The sequence below is a fragment of the Osmerus eperlanus genome, chromosome 6 (assembly GCF_963692335.1).
Source record: "Osmerus eperlanus chromosome 6, fOsmEpe2.1, whole genome shotgun sequence".
NCBI lineage: Eukaryota > Metazoa > Chordata > Actinopteri > Osmeriformes > Osmeridae > Osmerus > Osmerus eperlanus.
Genome location: NC_085023.1, coordinates 1829220 through 1850585, shown reverse-complemented (window position 1 = coordinate 1850585; position 21366 = coordinate 1829220). Strand labels below are relative to the sequence as shown.

Genomic DNA, 21366 nt, shown 5'->3' with positions numbered 1-21366 from the left:
ACTCTTAATAGGCTACTATAAATGGGTTATATTAGCCGGATATGGGGAGAGCGTTTGACCGAGATGTATCGGGTTCAAATCACCCTGTACTGTGCGTCACTTTAGATACAAGCATCTACTCCGTTTCTGGTTAAACTACGCGGTAAACTGCTGAGGGAGTTCGGCGCAACTTCCTAGTTTTGAGTATCCCCATCTCCTCCAAGCAAGCATACAGCAAACATTTCCGCTGTGACATTAATGATTGATGAAGATGATTGGCTGAGGATTTTTGCAGTCTAAAACGGTTTCTATATTTTCCTTTCAATTATCATAATAACTGTAGATTATGATTACTGAAGGGAAAGGGAGCAATCGGTAAATCCCACGCACGCGCAGTATATTTCAGTATAGCTTGCGAAAATCACATCCCATCTGAGTGCAGCGATTAGCAGGAGGCGTGCCTCAAAATTAGCATGTCTCCCGCTATATATACCGGGTAACCAGCTAGCCCTCATCATTCGTGTCTGAGAAGTACTGATACCTGACAATGCCTGAGCCAGCAAAATCCGCGCCCAAAAAGGGCTCCAAGAAAGCCGTTTCCAAGACCGCCGCAAAGAGCGGCAAGAAGCGCAGAAAGTCCAGGAAGGAGAGTTACGCCATCTACGTGTACAAGGTACTGAAGCAGGTCCACCCTGACACTGGTATCTCCTCCAAGGCCATGGGAATCATGAACTCCTTCGTCAACGATATTTTCGAGCGTATCGCCGGAGAGTCGTCTCGCCTGGCTCACTACAACAAGCGTTCAACCATCACCTCCAGGGAGATCCAGACCGCCGTCCGCCTGCTGCTCCCCGGTGAGCTGGCCAAACACGCCGTGTCCGAGGGCACCAAGGCCGTGACCAAGTACACCAGCTCCAAGTAAACGGGCTCCTTCAAATTTACCCCAAAGGCTTTTTTAAAAGCCACCCACTGTTCTCTAAAATTGAGAAAGGTCCATCACATTTGCTTTAAAATGTCTTCCTGTATTTTATATGAACCAACTCCTGATCTCTGAACAGGGACAGGTCAGTCTACTCTTTACAGCCGAAAGCGTATATTCTGCAAACAAATACGACAGTAGTGTTTCAATGTCTTAAGCACAGTGCAATAGTAACATCTCGATTCCTCAGCAATCTCAACGTTGTCTTTACAGTATGTGCCTGTGTAGCCCAGGTTAATATGGACAAGTGAATTAGATATAAATTATCGATACATTTGCTTAACAGATCATTCTTTCATTGTATGTAAATATTCAATACGTGCATACAATGGCTGTTTTTTTTTTTTTTTTAATAGTAGTAACCACTTTTGCAGCTGTAGTTCATCACGTTGCTGCAATGTCATCGGGCGCGCAACTTGAGCGTCCTGTGGAAAGGCGCGAATGGAGACAAATATCTCCAAACAAGTACAATGAAGTTTAGGATTTGAGTTGAACGTAAGGAAGTTGACAAACGGTAGACAAAACGAAACCCGAAACGATGGAAACTTAGATCTGAGGATCCATGGATAAAGACTTCTGAAATGGATATTGTTTGTTTCGTTTATTTTTACAGGGACAATACACATTAATCAACGTTTCAGTAAAAGTGAAGGTTTTAGCCAGTGGCTAATTCAACCGCAATCCCTGGGCTGGTTATATCCTGGTTGGTTCTGGCTGTTGAAGACTTGACAACGGTCATCATCACTCCTCAGCGGCTCGTCATCTGCAGCATCGTTGCTGTCTGAACTTGTAACCAAAGGGGTGGGAGGGAACTGAGGGCTATCAGGGAAGCACTGGACTTCAAACCTGAGATCTCAGTGGATAGTTATGTTTTTTATTAGTTGTTGGGTCAAAATCACCATAAAGTGCCTTTGAGACATCACAATTTACAAAATAAAAAAATAGATTTTCCATTTAACTTCATGTGTTGTATTAAGGGGGTCATAGAATGATTTTATAGGGTATTTCACACTGTTCCTTAATTAGAAGGTTGTTGGTTAGATTCCCGGCCGTGCCAAATGACGTTGTGTCCTTGGGCAAGGCACTTCACCCTACATGTCTCTGTACTTACTGGAAGTTGCTCTGGATAAGTGTCTGCTAAATGACTAAATGTATATAATTACTACTTATCTCTAAATATATAGAAGTATTTGACATTTGAGTTGGTTGCTTTATATTAAGTTCACTAAAGTATTGTGTGTACTTGTTGCTGGTGATAATCAACAAGAGCGCCATCACCGAAGTGTCCAGTTGTCGTCGTAGCTGACGTTGTTGTTTGTTCCCTGCCCAGACCCCATGGGCGATGCCTACCCGGTGCCCCGTCCCCCTCAACAGAAGCCCCCCCAGCTGTCTGCCAGAGAGAGGAGGCTGGCCATCAACACCAAATTGTACAAAGTAACTTCACATATCTATCTATGTTGGAAATGTAGAGAGAATTCATGATACTAATACAAGTTTCTTTCAACTAGTGCAAAATTTAGACTGGTACAGAGTGTGGTCCTTAAGTAGAGAGTCTAAATCTCTCTCTGTGGTTCAGGACAGGGAGGCTGCAAGATTACATAATCCTTATTCTAGTTCTAGCTACGTAACCAAGGTAATGTATACTTCTGAAGTAGCCTGCTCCGTGTCAGGATAAAAGTCAAGCTAAATTAAGATGTGTTGCAAATGATTTCTAACAGGCAGAAACAGAATCTCAATCTTACGTAATTCCGTCTAGTAAATTCCTGCGCGCAAAGCACTTAAGTCGGTGTTCGGAAACTTCAGGGCAGACTTTTTGAACTGCAGACATGAAAGAATTTACGTGTTTTTTCATCCCCAAAGAATGTATTAATTTAAATAAACAAGTTAAGAAATAATGCCACTTTAACAGTTTTCAAAAGCCATTAGTTAATTTACATAAAATTAGGCCTTAGAAACTAAGCAGAGCGTCTGGACAAGTTACAATAAATTATGGCGTATCTTTTTTTTGACAACCCTGTGGTGAAGGTGCTCAGATTATACAAAGAGCGTTTATCCCACCAGCCCCAAGGGTCTTCAGAGACAGAAGTAATGCTTCCATGACCAGTGTCTGTGGAAGAGGTATAGGTTCAGCAGGCTCAGCATAGTTTATCTAGATAGATTTTATTGTCATTCTTAATATATAGATATATATATATAGAAAACACTTTAGCAACTCTTAAGGGTGGCAATTAACACATAAGAGCATCCTATCATCCTTAGTAGAAAGTAGTAAAAAGGAGAGTAGTAGACTATAATAGTAGAAAGGAGGGTAGTAGACTGCAGTCTATGTAGGTAGGCCTAGACTATGTAGACTGCTGGAATTACTCACAAAGAAGCAAACTCACTGCAGCCAAGCCTTGACACTGTTCAGTCTGTCTGCATCTCTGTGTGTCTTTGCATGTGGGACATTCTTGAACAGGGTTGGTGACTTCAAAAGGTTTAGCAAAGGCAACTATGCCAGGAAATATGAAGGTTATGACTTGCTCCAAAACAGTACCTGAATATTATCATCAGTTTTCCAGGTCATCTTGAAACACAAAGAATCAAGGATACTTTTTATTCAATTGTATAAAGTATTTTCATTGTTTAAAGTAGCCTATATGTTGAAAAACCTCTGTATTACTTCATCCTCTCCTTCAAGCTTCCCCAATGTTATAGGTGCAATATTGTTGCCATGGGTGTATCCAGGCCCACTGGAAGACTCAGGGGATGACTGCCTGGTGCCCCCAGGGTTGAAAAAAACATTTCTAAAATGCCCTCTAGAGTGGCAAAAATGAGACCAAGTGCCCTACTGTCTGCCATTCACATTGTGAAATATGCTTGAGTTCCCAGGGTGCTCCTTAACGCAATAAATGAGTGTGCCCTCTATAAATTTAAAAATGTGTCTAAATGAGTTCCTTTATAGTAGAGAAAATGTGATGCAGTACCCTATAAGGTGCCCCTACAATGGTCTAAATTTGACTGTTCCTGTGCTCTTACTTCCAATGGAAAAGGGTACTGTTATGAAGTGCCCTTTATGCTGCCCCTACATGACAGTGTCCCAAATGTTGCCCTTTCCAAAGAAGACGATTAGATGCTGTGCCCAACAGTCTCCCCTACAATGTGCCCACTAGGGCATGCTTTCCCAAAGTGAAGCTGTGACGACACTTGGGGTGTCGTCCCATTCCCATTGTTACACTGGTGAGAGTCCATGTCATGCAGTAGCTGCCCTTAAAATGTTTCCACCCCTGCCCTTCAAACGGCCACAGTCTGCTACTGTCCAAGCCCTTCAAACGGCCACAGTCTGCTACTGTCCAAGCCCTTCAAACGGCCACAGTCTGCTACTGTCCAAGCCCTTCAAACGGCAACAGTCTGCTACTGTCCAAGCCCTTCAAACAAACACAGTCTGCTACTGTCCAAGCCCTTCAAACAGACAGTCTGCTACTGTCCAAGCCCTTCAAACAGCCACAGTCTGCCACAGTCTAAGGAGTCAGGTGGCTGAGCGGTTATGGAATTGGGCTAGTAATCAGAAGGTTGCTGGTTCGATCCCCGGCTCTGCCAAATGACGTTGTGTGTGTGGGTAAGGCACTTCACCCTACTTGCCTCGGGGGAATGTCCCTGTACTTCGCTCTGGATAAGAGCGTCTGCCAAATGACTAAATGTACTTACTGTAAGTCACTGTGGATAAGAGCGTCTTCTAAATGACTAAATGTACTTACTGTAAGTCACTCTGGATAAGAGCGTCAGCTAAATGACTGAAAAATGTAAATGTCTAAGCATGGATATGTGGAGGCAGACTATGTAAATTGGAAATCTGGGGCAGCTGGCCATACACTGTCAGCCAGAATAGTAATGATTGTATGTGGATTAAATACGCACGTGTTATATGATATATTCTGAGTCCTGCTGAGCAATTTTAAACGACAGTTCTGCCAAGCAAAGTGTGCTACAGTTGGGGTCACCTTCTGATTGGGAAGTCTGTGCAATAACACTTATTTCAGGTAATCCCCATTTTAGTCATTGTTATCTTTCCATTTATGCTTTATAAGGGAGTCGGAGTACTCAAATTCTGTTTACAAAAAATACATTCCAGGACGTACGATTAAGATGTTTGACTAGGAAAACATTTGCCTTTTCGTTTAAACAGTGAGGTGGCTCTTAAAAGAGCCTTTGTGGGTTTAGAGATCACATGATCACGGACGTCTAAGCGCGCTCTCCGCGGATGCGGCGGGCCAGCTGGATGTCCTTGGGCATGATGGTGACCCTCTTGGCGTGGATGGCGCACAGGTTGGTGTCCTCGAACAGACCGACCAGGTAAGCCTCGCTAGCCTCCTGCAGAGCCATCACGGCGGAACTCTGGAAACGCAGATCGGTCTTGAAATCCTGGGCGATTTCCCTCACCAGGCGCTGGAAAGGCAGCTTGCGGATGAGCAGCTCGGTGGACTTCTGGTAACGACGGATCTCTCTCAGAGCCACAGTCCCGGGCCTGTAACGATGGGGCTTCTTCACGCCACCGGTGGCTGGCGCACTCTTACGAGCGGCCTTGGTGGCGAGCTGCTTCCTCGGGGCTTTGCCACCGGTAGATTTACGAGCTGTCTGCTTGGTTCTTGCCATGATACTTGTCTTTTTGTCGACGAGTTTGAAGTAAGTCTTGGAATAAAGGATAAGGAAGTATATATGGTCGGCTTGTCGTCCGCTGATTGGACTTCTCTCCCGAGCAGACTGATTGGCAAACCGTCGACACCTTCTCCGTTGGCAATTGGACACGGGGACGGAGGTCAGTTCCCGCCCACATTTGAAACCTTCTGGCTCCGCCCTCATCCTCCCTCCGTTGCACCGCTGCGCAGTGGCGGGCAAGTAGGCGATTAATGAATGTTTCAAATAATCAACTCATTTCTGCATTTAAGATCGTGCTTGTGACTTGAGAGCGTGTTCCCACCAAATACAAATCGTACATGAATACAATCATTCAAATATGTAAAGTTGCTGTGCATATTGACCAAAAGCTGTTGAGCCTTTTCCAGACTTTCTGTAAGGGATGCACCCGCTTCTACAACGTTTGCAGATATGACGTGCAGATTAGTGATGTGTCGTTCGTGAACGATTCGTTCATTTTGAACGAATCCATACAAGGACTCGGGAGTAACGAGTCCTCTCAGAGTGATTCCCCCCCCCCCCCCCCCCCCCCGGTTAAATGAACGAATGAATCGAAAAAAGATTCGTTCATATTACTGAACGAGATTCAAAGAACCGAATCGGTAAAATGATCCGAATTTCCCATCACTAGTGCAGATTTAGCAGCAGAGTAAACCATTTAGGTTTACTTAGTGGCGGAACTTAATTAAGTGGTTCCAGTGTAGCGATAAGGCCTATTCTGTGTAATGTACCTTTCATTTAAGAGTTGTAAGACAATGCGCTTTTGAAGAGTTTAGTGGGTGGCTCTTAAAAGAGCCTTTGGGGAAAGTGAGACTGAGGTTTAGTCTCTACTTGGCCTTGACGGCCTTCTCGGTCTTCTTAGGAAGAAGTACCGCCTGGATGTTGGGCAGCACTCCACCCTGAGCGATCGTAACGCCACCGAGAAGTTTGTTGAGTTCCTCGTCGTTGCGGACGGCCAGCTGCAGGTGACGGGGGATGATACGAGTCTTCTTGTTGTCACGAGCCGCGTTCCCGGCCAACTCCAGGATCTCAGCGGTGAGGTACTCGAGCACGGCTGCCAGGTAGACGGGTGCGCCAGCTCCCACACGTTGAGCATAGTTGCCCTTGCGGAGAAGTCTGTGAACACGACCCACGGGGAACTGGAGCCCGGCGCGGGATGACCTGGTCTTGGCCTTAGCCCTGGCTTTGCCTCCAGTTTTGCCTCTTCCGCTCATCTTCGTGATATATCTGCTTGAAACGACTAATGATAAGCGTCTGTAAGAGCACAGACTTTATAGGCTAGCTGACGGTAAACGGCTTTCATTGGTCACAATGTCGGTCGGCACTTGATCCAATCGTAGGTGGCGAAAGACTCGGGGGTGGAGTCATTCTCTCCCGCAGAAGGCGCGTTTGGTGGTCTTGTCTCCCCACCCTCCTCACCTCTCTTTGTTCATTCCGTCCCTCCTCGTTTAAGGCGCCAATCACATACATGAATGTGGCATGGATGAATGAATGAATGCAAAGTCCACTGTAGGCTACAATAGTCAATCGTGTAGTGTGAACAATTTGATATATCCACATACAAATTTACCAGATATATAGACATAGAATTATCCAGTTCTATTTCGTGGAGCTCCGCCCCATAGGGGAGCTCTGCTCCTATTGGTTTACCCGCTGCCTAGTGCAGCTAATGACTGAAGATCAAAATATACACACACCTGTCACTCACACAGGTGCCCTATATAAGGGGGTGACAGCCGTCACTCACCCTCCCAAAAAATTCAGCACGAAGGGTTCGCCAAAACGACGCTGTTCAGCCACCCGCTGGTCAAGCGTTTTCTGGCTGGGGTGTGTAGGCTCAGGCCGCCTCCGAGAGCGTCAACACCTACATGGGATTTATCTCTGGTGTTAGACGCTCTGTGTGGGCCACCTTTCGAGCCCATAGACGATGTGTCATTACGTCTGCTTTCTCTCAAGACGAGTCTGCTTCTCGCTTTGACTACGGCTAAGCGAGTGAGCGACTTGTGCGCTTTGTCAACACGCGCGGATTGTTTGGTCATCTCGGGTGATCGAACAAGAGCGGTGTTGCGTCCTAACCCGGCTTTTATCCCCAAGGTGATTAGCCGAGCGTTCAGGGCACAAAGCTGCGAACTGAGAGCCTTTTTCCCACCTCCGCACAGCGGAGAGGAGGAAAGACGCTTACATAGCCTGTGCCCAGTGCGCGCTCTCTCGCGCTATCTGGAATGCACTGCAAGCATCAGATCTTCTCCCCAGTTACTGATCTGCTACGGTGGATCGAGAGCTGGCTTGCCACTCTCCAAACAGAGACTTTCTCACTGGCTCTGCGAGGCTATTGGTCTCGCGTACGAGTCTATGAGATGTCCCGTGCCACCTGGCATTCGGGCTCATTCCACCCGAGGAGTGGCGGCATCAGCCGCCATCCTCAGGGGTGTAGGAGTGGAGGAGATTTGTGAAGCGGCGTCTTGGTCGTCGCCTTCACCATTTGTGCGATATTATCTATTGGACGTTTCCTCCTCATCTTTTGCGCATTCTGTCCTCAGCATGGCTGGTGGATCAGGTGTAGCGAGATGACAACTCGCAAGGTTCTTGTGGGCTCTAGTTGCGAGTTGTTCGTTGGGTTTATCGCCAAGTGTGGGACAGTCAGACATTCTCAGTTGTGAGGTCTATACTGTATGTGTTCTGTTGCCCCTACAGCTTAGCTGTTGTGCAGGCGAGAGGAACAACATGAGTTTTTAAGTAAACTCTCCTGTTTTCACCCTGGACGGCTCTCTGTCACAGTAGCGGCCTGACCAGGAGGACAGACCCTGTGTATTATTTACATCAGCAGGTCTGTCCTCGGTGCCTTGTGAGATTATGTGTCTTTTAGATCTAGTCTCGCTGGGGGTATATCTGGCCTCGCTCGCTCCGCCTAAACCAATAGGAGCAGAGCTCCCCTATGGGGCGGAGCTCCACGAAATAGAACGATAGTTAATGGAGGTAACTCCAGTTCTATGAGTGGAGCGGAGCCCCATAGGGCTGCAGGCCCAGCTCGACTTATTCAACCCGGCTGTATTAATACTTTTGGGAGGATGAGTGACGGCTGTCACCCCCTTATATAGGGCACCTGTGTGAGTGACAGGTGTGTGTATATTTTGATCTTCAGTCATTAGCTGCACTAGGCAGCGGGTAAACCAATAGGAGCAGAGCTCCCCTATGGGGCTCCGCTCCACTCATAGAACTGGAGTTACCTCCATTAACTATCGTTGGTGATGGTGGTTTTAAATTGGATTTGCACCCTTAATATTAAAAGCAACTATTTGCACGCTGCACATACATTGTGAGAAGCACAATGTATGTGCAGCTACACGAAGCACTTTCACAAATAAGTCTCATGCAACGATTATTTCTCAAATTAGCTTGCTGTATCATTAATTAATTAATTTCATATTGGACGTCCCTGAGATTTAGCGCACGTTTGAGACCAAGGTAATTTAAGTTGCAACAGAAGTGGCCCTGTAATAAAGTTCCAAAGACTCCCACGCTACAAATGTACTGAGCGTGATGAAACACCATCATGCATGTGAAAGTGTTTGGTACAGGGGCACAACATGGACATGCGCTTTTCAGGAGAGGTGGGTGGCTCTTAAAAGAGCCTTTTTTGTGATACGGACACAGACACGGACGAAGATTTACTTCTTCTTAGGCGCTACTTTCTTTGCCTTGGCCGCCTTGGGCTTGGCGGCTTTGGGCTTCGCTGCCTTCTTGGGACTCTTGGCCACTGTTTTCTTGGGTGTTGCGGGCTTCTTAGCCTTCTTGGGGCTCTTGGTCGCCTTCTTGGCTGCCGCGGGCTTCTTAACCTTCTTGGGTGACTTCTTGGCAGCCGCGGGCTTCTTCGCAACCACCTTCTTGGGCTTCTTGGCAGCAACGGGTTTCTTGGCGACTGCCTTTTTGACTTTCGGAGCGGCGACCTTCTTAACGGGCTTCTTTGCCTTGGCCTCCGCCTCCTTGTTGATCTTAAAAGAACCAGAAGCGCCTGTTCCTTTGGTCTGGACCAAGGTTCCTTTGGTGACGAGGGTCTTCACTGCGATCTTGACGCGGGAGTTGTTCTTCTCTACGTCGTAGCCGCCGGCCGCCAGGGCTTTCTTGACCGCTGCCAGGGACACGCCGCTTCTCTCCTTGGAAGCGGACACCGCCTTGACGATCAGCTCGCCAACGCTGGGTCCAGCTTTCTTGGGCTTGGCTGCCGCCTTCTTCTTGGGTGCCTTGGCTGGAGCGGGAGCTGGAGCGACTTCTGCCATGTCTTAACACTCGTGGGACGTGTGCGATTTGAATAAGCGAGGCTGCTCTCTGCTGTGTAGCGCTGCAGCGATCAGAGGGCTGGGTTTAAATACGACATGAGAACTGTGTAGACTCAACCCCCAACCCTGCTTCTCTCAGTGGCTGCTATCCGTTGGCACTTGTGTTTTCTCCCGGTGAACAACGTGCTAAACATCCCTGTTGGAATTGAGCTGCGGTCTAGAAGTAAATCGGGCAGCAAGCAGCCTTTTCAACGTTCAAAATAAAATGGTATGTGGACCGGAGGCACTCTATGTTTTGTTGTGGCCGGCTCAAATCATCACCGTTGGCCTCGCGGAGGGAGCTCTGCGCACCGTGTTGTCTGTGCCATTTGCCCCCAATAGTATTTAAAACGGCAGTCGTGCAAAACGAGAAAACGTTTTCCAGTGAGCCAAATAATCTGACGAGAAACGTAACTGTTTTAGAATACTCAGCTGGGGTACCAGGGGCTTTAAACTGGTCTCTTTTGGGGGATACAAAACACAGTGTGGGGCTGTGGACCGGGGGTGGAGGTCGGGGAAATCTTGGTCTCCCTATTGCTCTCCCTCCCCTAGCTTTTCATCTCAAAGGACACAATCCTTCCTGTAAGACTTGTTACTGTGAGATTTACTGTAGCCTACAGCGTGACTGTATTCCGTGGATGGTGTGTGTGTCTGGTTTACCTGCTCAGTATGAGCCAGACTCCTCAGATCCAGTACATGTTAATATCCATGTTGTTGGTGATGGGGAATGTATGAGAATCGTAAGGACTTTTCATTTATTTCATTAGGCTGGACAAGTGGTTGTCTTTCGTTCCTAATAGCCTGTTTGTATGAGGGGCCAGGAAACTATTCAGACTGTCCTCACACAAACACATATGAAATACATACACATGAAACGTTCACACACACATCCATACAACTGAAAACTACACCCCTGTGTAACTTCTGTTCTGTATATTTCAGTATCAAATCATTCTTACTGTACATTGAGGGGACTACTATGAGTAACCTCTCGTTTAATTCTAGGGCTATTTCCCAGGGTTGCATTAGGTCACATAGAACAGCACCCGGGCCATTTTCAGCCCAACCAATGTTACATACCCTATTTGGAGACCTTAAAGAACAGTGTGAAATACCCTATAAAATCATTCTACGTACATTCTTAATACAACACATGAAGTTCAATGGAAAATCTCTTTTTTATTTTGTAAATTGTGATGTCTCAAAGGCACTTATGGTGATTTTGACCCAACAACTAATAAAAAACAACCATCCACTGAGATCTCAGGTTTGAAGTCCAGTGCTTCGCTGATAGCCCTCAGTTCCCTCCCAGCCCTTTGGTTACAAGTCCAGACAGCAACGATGCTGCAGATGACGAGCCGCTGAGGAGAGTGATGATGACCGTTGACTAGTCTTCAACAGCTAGAACCGACCAGGATTGTGTAACTGGGTAGTGGAGAATAATACAAGGTTAAACATCAGACCAAGTTATTTGTAATTTAATGTAAGTAATGATGCAATCACAAGATACACAATGAAAACAACACACCAGGATGTTCGTAGTCTAGTACAATGAATCAGTCGATGATGCAACAGCAGTCTCACAGAAACAGAGTCTCAGAATAGAACAAACGAAGGCCTTTGTTGAGAAAGTGGTTGTGACAGAGATCAGAGAGAGTTCTGCCCACACCAAGTTCTGTCTCCCTGTCCTCGGGAGACAGAACTTGTACCCCCCCACCCCCCAGAGAGGGAGGTCTGTGACAGGCGATTGGTCAGAAGACCGTGGGGTGGGAATGTGGTTGTCCAATGAAATGTCCAGGGCGTTCATGGTGGCACAAGGTGGGCAGTCCAAGGACCTGGTGATATTCAGAGAGGGAGGGGGCGGAGAAGACCCACAGGTCTACTCAGGGAGGGGGGCAGACAAGACTCACAGGTCTGAGGTAATCCAAGGGGGGGGTTCTCCAGGGAAGGGAGTAGACCGCCCCAAGGTCCTGATGGCGTGCAGGGAGATGGGAGCTGCGCCTCCAAGGAAGGGGGGTCGTGTCTCCAGAAGGGGTGAGGCAGACCAGGCCAGGGTCGATGATGTATGGGGAAAGGTGGGGCAGGGTCTTGACATGGCGGAAATTCAAGTGGCACTGTGTAGATCTGAGTAGTCAAGATGGCGGTTTCAATATAATTTATTTAGTTTGTACAATTTAAGAATTAACAGAGTACTCTGGACCGGTCATAGCGAAAGACATGCATATGTAACGATAGTTAATGGAGGTAACTCCAGTTCTATTTCGTGGAGCGGAGCCCCATAGGGGAGCTCTGCTCCTATTGGTTTACCCGCTGCCTAGTGCAGCTAATGACTGAAGATCAAAATATACACACACCTGTCACTCACACAGGTGCCCTATATAAGGGGGTGACAGCCGTCACTCATCCTCCCAAAAGTATTAATACAGCCGGGTTGAATAAGTCGAGCTGGGCCTGCAGCCCTATGGGGCTCCGCTCCACTCATAGAACTGGAGTTACCTCCATTAACTATCGTTCTATTTCGTGGAGCTCCGCCCCATAGGGGAGCTCTGCTCCTATTGGTTTAGGCGGAGCGAGCGAGGCCAGATATACCCCCAGCGAGACTAGATCTAAAAGACACATAATCTCACAAGGCACCGAGGACAGACCTGCTGATGTAAATAATACACAGGGTCTGTCCTCCTGGTCAGGCCGCTACTGTGACAGAGAGCCGTCCAGGGTGAAAACAGGAGAGTTTACTTAACCCTTGTGTTATCTTCGGGTCATTCTGACCCATCAGTCATTGTGACCCACCGTCGTATTGCGACAAATTTACCTCATACAAAAACAAAGTGAAGCATTTTCTTTTAACTGTCGGGCTGTCTCAGACCCCCCACATTGGAATGGTTAAAAGAAAATTATTTTTATTTGTTTTTGTATTGGGTAAAATTGGGTAAACACAACAATGGTTCGTTATGAACCTTTGGGTCATGTGACCCGAAGGCAGCACGAGGGTTAAAAACTCATGTTGTTCCTCTCGCCTGCACAACAGCTAAGCTGGAGGGGCAACAGAACACATACAGTATAGACATCTCAACTGAGAATGTCTGACTGTCCCACACTTGGCGATAAACCCAACGAACAACTCGCATCTAGGGCCCACAAGAACCTTGCGAGTTGTCATCTCGCTACACCTGATCCACCAGCCATGCTGAGGACAGAATGCGCAAAAGATGAGGAGGAAACGTCCAATAGATAATATCGCACAAATGGTGAAGGCGACGACCAAGACGCCGCTTCACAAATCTCCTCCACTCCTACACCCCTGAGGATGGCGGCTGATGCCGCTACTCCTCGGGTGGAATGAGCCCGAATGCCAGGTGGCACGGGACATCTCATAGACTCGTACGCGAGACCAATAGCCTCGCAGAGCCAGTGAGAAAGTCTCTGTTTGGAGAGTGGCAAGCCAGCTCTCGATCCACCGTAGCAGATCAGTAACTGGGGAGAAGATCTGATGCTTGCTGTGCATTCCAGATAGCGCGAGAGAGCGCGCACTGGGCACAGGCTATGTAAGCGTCCTTCCTCCTCTCCGCTGTGCGGAGATGGGAAAAAGGCTCTCAGTTCGCAGCTTTGTGCCCTGAACGCTCGGCTAATCACCTTGGGGATAAAAGCCGGGTTAGGACGCAACACCGCTCTTGTTCGATCACCCGAGATGACCAAACAATCCGCGCGTGTTGACAAAGCGCACAAGTCGCTCACTCGCTTAGCCGTAGTCAAAGCGAGAAGCAGACTCGTCTTGAGAGAAAGCAGACGTAATGACACATCGTCTATGGGCTCGAAAGGTGGCCCACACAGAGCGTCTAACACCAGAGATAAATCCCATGTAGGTGTTGACGCTCTCGGAGGCGGCCTGAGCCTACACACCCCAGCCAGAAAACGCTTGACCAGCGGGTGGCTGAACAGTGTCGTTTTGGCGAACCCTTCGTGACATGCCGAAACGGCAGCCGCGTAAACACGAACTGTGCTCGCGGCTAAGCCCTCGTCAAACAACGATTGTAAGAAACACAAGAACATTTCGACCGGACATGAGACCGGGTCAAGGTTCTGTTTTCCACACCATTGCATGAAGGCTCGCCAGCGCGACGCGTACCCTCTAGCAGTAGATTGTGCGCGCGCACTCTGAATGGTCTGAATGACAGCATCAGACAGACCCCGGCGCTCTAAGAGTTCCCTCTCAGTAGCCAAGCCATAAGTGGGCCTCCGATCACTGGAGGGCTCTTCACCAGGCCTCCGGCCTGAGAGAGCGCATCCGTCTGATGAGGTATGGGCCAAGGCCCGCCCACCAGCATCCCCATCATCTCCGGGAACCATGGGGCTCCGGGCGATCAGGGGCTATCAGAATGACCGACAGCCCGTCTGACCTCACCCGAGCCAGCAAGGGGAGGATGGAGGCCAGAGGTGGAAATGCGTATAGCAGACCTCTCGGCCAGGAACGGTGCGCGAACGCATCGACTCCAAGCGGAGGTCTGTCCTGTGCGCGCAGCGAGAACCACAGAAGACACTGTGTGTTGGCTCGTGACGCAAACAGATCCACCTGTGCTCGGCCGAAACGTGCCCAGATCAGAGACACGATGGACGGTTTCAACCTCCATTCGTCCTCTCTCGGGCCGCCTCTTGACATCAGGTCCGCTCCCTCGTTGAGCAGACCTGGAATGTGCAGAGCTCTCAGGGAGCGTAGGTGCGTGAAAGCCCAAGTCCACACTTCCTCCGCTAAGCGGTGAAGTGCTGGAGAGCGCACCCCTCCCTGTCTGTTGATGTAAGCCACCGTCACCCTGTTGTCGGATCTGACGAGAACGTCTTGATCCTTCAACACCAGCGCGAAATGGCACAGAGTCAGTCGAACCGCTTCGAGCTCCAGGAAGTTGATGTGACGCGTCTCTGACGGTTCCCATCTTCCTCCTATCGAGCCCGCCTGACATACTCCACCCCACCCCACATCTCTCACCCGGTCAAGGACGCGTCCTTGACCGGGTGAGAGATGTCACTCTGCCCATGTCGACTCCGCGCGCCATGACGCGCGGGTCTCTCCAATGGTTCAGATCGGTTTTGACTGATCTCGGTATCACTAGCAGTCTGCGGCGGTGTCGCACAGGATCCAACCGCAACTGAGCAAACCATCTCTGCAGCTTGCGCATGTATAACAGGCCTAATGGCACTACTACATGAGCCGCCGCCATCAACCCCAATAGGGACATCGCCGACAGTGCGGTGATTGTGCGTGAGACCCGGAACGCGCGGAGAGCTAATGAATAGCCTCTCTCCGTGGCGCCGACAGTCTGGCTCTCATCCCAACAGTGTCCAAATGGATACCTAGGTAGGTAAACTGTTGAGCGGGCCATGGAGCGCTCTTCTCCCAGTTGACAGCGAACCCCAACTGGCTGAGCTGACTCACCAGTGAGGTCGCGTCCTGGATAGCTCTGTCCGGAGACTGAGCTAGAACTAACAGGTCGTCGAGGTACGCCAGAATGCGTATTCCTCTCCGCCGTAACGGTTCTAGAGCTGCTTCCACGCACTTGGAGAAAGTTCGAGGAGCCAGCGCGTAACCAAACGGCAGGCGCGTGTACTCGTACTTTTTCCCTTCGAAGGCAAAACGCAGAAATCTCCTGTGCTTCTGTTTGATAGGCACATGGAAATACGCGTCCTTCAGATCTATGCTGATCCCAAAGTCGTTCCGCTGTACACAAGTCAGCAAACGCTTTATCGTCAGCATGCGAAAGGGCCGTTTGGCCACACTCTCGTTGAGCACCCTCAGGTCTAGAATCGGCCTCATCCCCCCGTTTTTCTTGGGAACCAAAAAATAAGGGGAGTAGAGACCCGAGTTCTCCTGATCTCTGGGGACCGGGATCACTGTCCCTTTGGTCAGCAAGCTCGCTATCTCCGTCCGGAGAGCGAGTGCTTTCAGCGGGCAGGACAAGCGTGTCTCCCTCACTCCTCTGAAAGGAGGGGGAGTCCGCATGAACTGGATGGCACAACCCTCTCTCAGTGTCGTGTCTAGCCAGCTTGGCAGTGAGCATGACTCTCGCCACTCTGCATAACGCAGAGAGAGCGGGCGTGCGTGTAGCTGCGGAGCCGCAGACAGGAAACGGCCGTACTCTTGTCTGACCCCAGCTGCCGCTGTGCACCGAATCGGCGGCACAGCCCAAGGTGGGGTCGACTCGAAAGGGCTGGGGCTGCGCCCCCTGACCAAGAGAGGTCTGAGCTCTGTCTGAGCTATGAGCTTCAAGAGGTCTCACAGTGCGGTCAGAGCTCTGGGCGCACAGCCGCAGTGATGGTTCTTGTAACGTGACAACAGAGTCACACGCTGTGTCAAGGTGCACAGAGACGGGTAGCGGTCTTGCCACACGCTTGCTAGCTGGGCCAGACTCCGCTACGAGTGCAGTGCTTGATGGTTCGGCGTCACTCGTTGAGGACAACTCGAACCGAAACCAACTCATTAACCCGCTCGACAACAGTACGAGTGCTCAGCTCTGTACTCGTCGAAGGCGTAAGAGGCACTGAATGGAACACTTGTCTTTCAGGGAAAGAGTAGAGTGGAGGTCCAAGCCTCTTTATTTCATTCAGATAGACCGGGGCGGGGACCGAAGCCTCGGTCCCCGCCGCCAGTCACGCTCTCCTCTTCCTTCCCCCTCCGCCACCACGCCAGCTGGCGTTAGGCGGGCGGCTGTGACCCGCTCTCTCGGGGGGAACAGCCAAGGGTGGAACAGGTGCCGCGGGAGGAGCAGCCTGCGTCGCAGCGGCCGCTCGTGCCACCGGACGGCGAGCTCGTTTCCTCCTGCTTTGCGAGGTACCGGAGGAAACAGAGAATGGAGCAGCGTGAGGTTTCTCCTGCAGGGGCATATGCCCTAGCAGGTGCTTCCTCTCCTCCTCCAGGCGCGAGAAGCGTTCGGAGGCTGACGCCACAGCCGGTCCGAACAGGCCCTCGCTAGCCACGGGAGCGTTGAGTAGGGCGGACTTGTCCGCCTCCCTCATGGCTGTTAGCGACAGCCACAGGTGGCGATGAACCACAACGCTGTTTCCCATCGCCCTGCCAGCGCAAATCGCTGCCCCCTGATTCAGGTGGAGCGCGGCAGATGCCATCCTGGCAACCCACGACGTCTCCTCGGCCGACAGTCCCTCAGGCCTCTCCGTGGAGAGTTTGGAGACCGCCGCCGTCAGAAGGGCGGCGTTCCCAGAGGCAGCCGCTGCCTGCGCACCCCAGACATACGCCTTGTCTGCCAGAGAGGCAGTAAGCTTGTCCCGGGATGATGGCAGGGTCGCCTTCCTCGCCGTCAACCAAGCGCTCGCCCCTGGCACCAGGTAAGCGGCGAGGGACGGTTCCAAGGGTGGGGGACCGGACTTCGCTGCCTCACCCAGCCCGCTCACCCTCGTGAACGGGAGGAGCGCCTTGACCGGGGCGTTAGCCACCGCTGGCGCTTCCCATGAGCCCTGCACATAGTCTGCCAGTCTCGGCATAGTGGGGCATAAGGGCTTCGAGGCCTCACTGCGTTTTGCATGAGGGCCGACATCCCACGGGTCATCTTCCTCCACAGGAGGAGAGGCCGGCAGGGGAACGCCCATGATTTCGGCTGCCTTCGCGATGACAGACGGGAAGTCTGCCCTGCGAGACAGCGCTGAGGAGACGGGAGGGGCGGGAGCCGGCTCTTCGTCATCCTCTGAGGTCGAGGTCAACTCGCGCCCTTTTACCTCAGAGAAGTGCGGGGGGGTTGAACGCAACACGCTTGGGCAGAAAGCCTCCACAGGAGGTTCCCGCCCAGGCGCGTGCACCTCAATAGCCGCCTCGAGGTGGTCCTCAAATTCTGAACTCTCCTCCTCGGAGAGCAGAGACCACATCTTCGAGGGGCTCCTCCACCTGAAAGAAGTCGTGACGCAGCCGCCTCTCCGAGACGGAGAGGCCAGCGCACGACAAGCAGACAGGAGGGTTCACCAAACCGTCCCTGGCATGCCGAGGTCCCAAGCACACGAAACAAAATTCGTGGTGGTCTCCATCGGCCTCCAAGAAACGGCACCGGCATTGGGCTCTTAAAAGAGCCTTGCGCGGAAGCGGTGGAATGGAAACGCTCATTTCAGATATTCTTTAATCTTCAAGCCACTAAATTCGAGCAACCCGTGCTGAATTTTTTGGGAGGATGAGTGACGGCTGTCACCCCCTTATATAGGGCACCTGTGTGAGTGACAGGTGTGTGTATATTTTGATCTTCAGTCATTAGCTGCACTAGGCAGCGGGTAAACCAATAGGAGCAGAGCTCCCCTATGGGGCGGAGCTCCACGAAATAGAACCATCGTTGTGTTTACCCAATTTTACCCAATACAAAAACAAATAAAAATAATTTTCTTTTAACCGTCGCAATGTGGGGGGTCTGAGACAGCCCAACGGTTAAAAGAAAATGATTCACTTTGTTTTGGTATGCCGTAAAGTTGTCGCAATACGACGGTGGGTCACAATGACTGATGGGTCAGAATGACCCGAAGATAACACAAGGGTTAAGAGTTGTAAGACAATGCGCTTTTGAAGAGTTTAGTGGGTGGCTCTTAAAAGAGCCTTTGGGTAAAGTGAGACTGAGGTTTAGTCTCTACTTGGCCTTGACGGCCTTCTCGGTCTTCTTAGGAAGAAGTACCGCCTGGATGTTGGGCAACACTCCACCCTGAGCGATCGTAACGCCTCCGAGAAGTTTGTTGAGCTCCTCGTCGTTGCGGACGGCCAGCTGCAGGTGACGGGGGATGATACGAGTCTTCTTGTTGTCACGAGCCGCGTTGCCGGCCAACTCCAGGATCTCAGCGGTGAGGTACTCGAGCACGGCTGCCAGATAGACGGGTGCGCCAGCTCCCACACGTTGAGCATAGTTGCCCTTGCGGAGAAGTCTGTGAACACGACCCACGGCAAAGCCCCGAGGAAGCAGCTCGCCACCAAGGCCGCTCGTAAGAGTGCGCCAGCCACCGGTGGCGTGAAGAAGCCCCATCGTTACAGGCCCGGGACTGTGGCTCTGAGAGAGATCCGTCGTTACCAGAAGTCCACCGAGTTGCTCATCCGCAAGCTGCCTTTCCAGCGCCTGGTGAGGGAAATCGCCCAGGATTTCAAGACCGACCTGCGTTTCCAGAGCTCCGCCGTGATGGCTCTGCAGGAGGCCAGCGAGGCTTACCTGGTCGGTTTGTTCGAGGACACCAACCTGTGCGCCATCCACGCCAAGAGGGTCACCATCATGCCCAAGGACATCCAGCTGGCCCGCCGCATCCGCGGAGAGCGCGCCTAGACGTCCGTGATCATGTGATCTCTAAACCCACAAAGGCTCTTTTAAGAGCCACCTCACTGTTTAAACGAGAAGGCAAATGTTTTCCTAGTCATACGTCTTAATCGTACGTCCTGTAATGTTAATTTTTTATAAACAGAATTTGAGTACTCCAACTCCCTTATAAAGCATAAGTGGAAAGATAACAATGACTAAAATGGGGATTAACTATAATAACTATTTCACACACTTTCCGATCAGAAGGTGACCCCAACTGTAGCACACTTTGCTTGGCAGAACTCTCATTTAAAATTGCTCAGCGTGACTCAGAATATATCATTATTATATAACGCATGCATATTTAATCCAAATACAATTATTACTATTCTGGCTGACAGTGTATGGCCAGCTGCCCCATATTTCCAATTAACATAGTCTGCCTCCACATATCCAGGCTTATACATTTACATTTTTTAGTCATTTAGCTGACGCTCTTATCCAGAGCGAAGTACAGGGACATTCCCCCGAGGCAAGTAGGGTGAAGTGCCTTACCCACACACACAACGTCATTTGGCAGAGCCGGGGATCGAACCAGCAACCTTCTGATTACTAGCCCAATTCCATAACCGCTCAGCCACCTGACTCCTTAGACTGTGGCAGACTGTGGCTGTTTGAAGGGCTTGGACAGTAGCAGACTGTCTGTTTGAAGGGCTTGGACAGTAGCAGACTGTCTGTTTGAAGGGCTTGGACAGTAGCAGACTGTGTCTGTTTGAAGGGCTTGGACAGTAGCAGACTGTTGCCGTTTGAAGGGCTTGGACAGTAGCAGACTGTGGCTGTTTGAAGGGCTTGGACGGTAGCAGACTGTGGCCGTTTGAAGGGCTTGGACAGTAGCAGACTGTGGTCGTTTGAAGGGCTTGGACAGTAGCAGACTGTGGACGTTTGAAGGGCTTGGACAGTAGCAGACTGTGTCCGTTTGAAGGGCTTGGACAGTAACAGACTGTGGCCGTTTGAAGGGCTTGGACAGTAGCAGACTGTGGCCGTTTGAAGGGCTTGGACAGTAGAAGACTGTGGCCGTTTGAAGGGCTTGGACAGTAGCAGACTGTGGCCGTTTGAAGGGCTTGGACAGTAGCAGACTGTGGCCGTTTGAAGGGCTTGAACAACGTTTTTTTCAACCCTGGGGGCACCAGGCAGTCATCCAGTGGGCCTGGATACACCCATGGCAACAATATTGCACCTATAACATTGGGGAAGCTTGAAGGAGAGGATGAAGTAATATAGAGGTTTTTCAACATATAGGCTACTTTAAACAATGAAAATACTTTATACAATTGAATAAAAAGTATCCTTGATTCTTTGTGTTTCAAGATGACCTGGAAAACTGATGATAATATTCAGGTACTGTTTTGGAGCAAGTCATAACCTTCATATTTCCTGGCATAGTTGCCTTTGCTAAACCTTTTGAAGTCACCAACCCTGTTCAAGAATGTCCCACATGCAAAGACACACAGAGATGCAGACAGACTGAACAGTGTCAAGGCTTGGCTGCAGTGAGTTTGCTTTTTTGTGAGTAATTCCAGCAGTCTACATAGTCTAGGCCTACCTACATAGACTGCAGTCTACTACCCTCCTTTCTACTATTATAGTCTACTACTCTCCTTTTTACTACTTTCTACTAAGGATGATAGGATGCTCTTATGTGTTGATTGCCACCCTTAAGAGTTGCTAAAGTGTTTTCTATATATATATATCTATATATTAAGAATGACAATAAAATCTATCTAGATAAACTATGCTGAGCCTGCTGAACCTATACCTCTTCCACAGACACTGGTCATGGAAGCATTACTTCTGTCTCTGAAGACCCTTGGGGCTGGTGGGATAAACGCTCTTTGTATAATCTGAGCACCTTCACCACAGGGTTGTCAAAAAAAAGATACGCCATAATTTATTGTAACTTGTCCAGACGCTCTGCTTAGTTTCTAAGGCCTAATTTTATGTAAATTAACTAATGGCTTTTGAAAACTGTTAAAGTGGCATTATTTCTTAACTTGTTTATTTAAATTAATACATTCTTTGGGGATGAAAAAACACGTAAATTCTTTCATGTCTGCAGTTCAAAAAGTCTGCCCTGAAGTTTCCGAACACCGACTTAAGTGCT

General features: G+C 49.8%; 4 protein-coding genes and 1 long non-coding RNA gene across 5 annotated transcripts in view; 2 read left to right on the top strand and 3 right to left on the bottom strand.

Annotated features, from left to right (window-relative positions):
- Positions 1 to 21366, top strand: part of LOC134021879 (uncharacterized) — a 317808-nt gene that overhangs the window by 202992 nt on the left and 93450 nt on the right. The gene's annotated exons all lie outside the window — the stretch shown is intronic.
- On the top strand, positions 522 to 1936 carry LOC134021864 (histone H2B-like). The gene has a single exon (XM_062462942.1). The coding sequence runs from the start codon at positions 527 to 529 to the stop codon at positions 899 to 901; it is 375 nt and encodes a 124-aa protein (XP_062318926.1). The 5' UTR covers positions 522 to 526; the 3' UTR covers positions 902 to 1936.
- On the bottom strand, positions 5128 to 5606 carry LOC134021857 (histone H3). The gene has a single exon (XM_062462936.1). The coding sequence runs from the start codon at positions 5588 to 5590 to the stop codon at positions 5180 to 5182; it is 411 nt and encodes a 136-aa protein (XP_062318920.1). The 5' UTR covers positions 5591 to 5606; the 3' UTR covers positions 5128 to 5179.
- On the bottom strand, positions 6446 to 6856 carry LOC134021860 (histone H2A). The gene has a single exon (XM_062462939.1). The coding sequence runs from the start codon at positions 6844 to 6846 to the stop codon at positions 6460 to 6462; it is 387 nt and encodes a 128-aa protein (XP_062318923.1). The 5' UTR covers positions 6847 to 6856; the 3' UTR covers positions 6446 to 6459.
- LOC134021856 (histone H1-like) lies at positions 9301 to 9936 on the bottom strand. Its single transcript, XM_062462935.1, has one exon. The coding sequence runs from the start codon at positions 9907 to 9909 to the stop codon at positions 9301 to 9303; it is 609 nt and encodes a 202-aa protein (XP_062318919.1). The 5' UTR covers positions 9910 to 9936.

Excerpts from the sequence above, each read along its gene's own strand:
- LOC134021864 (XM_062462942.1), top strand. The coding sequence starts at position 527 with ATGCCTGAGCCAGCAAAATCCGCGCCCAAAAAGGGCTCCAAGAAAGCC.
- LOC134021857 (XM_062462936.1), bottom strand. The coding sequence starts at position 5,590 with ATGGCAAGAACCAAGCAGACAGCTCGTAAATCTACCGGTGGCAAAGCC.
- LOC134021860 (XM_062462939.1), bottom strand. The coding sequence starts at position 6,846 with ATGAGCGGAAGAGGCAAAACTGGAGGCAAAGCCAGGGCTAAGGCCAAG.
- LOC134021856 (XM_062462935.1), bottom strand. The coding sequence starts at position 9,909 with ATGGCAGAAGTCGCTCCAGCTCCCGCTCCAGCCAAGGCACCCAAGAAG.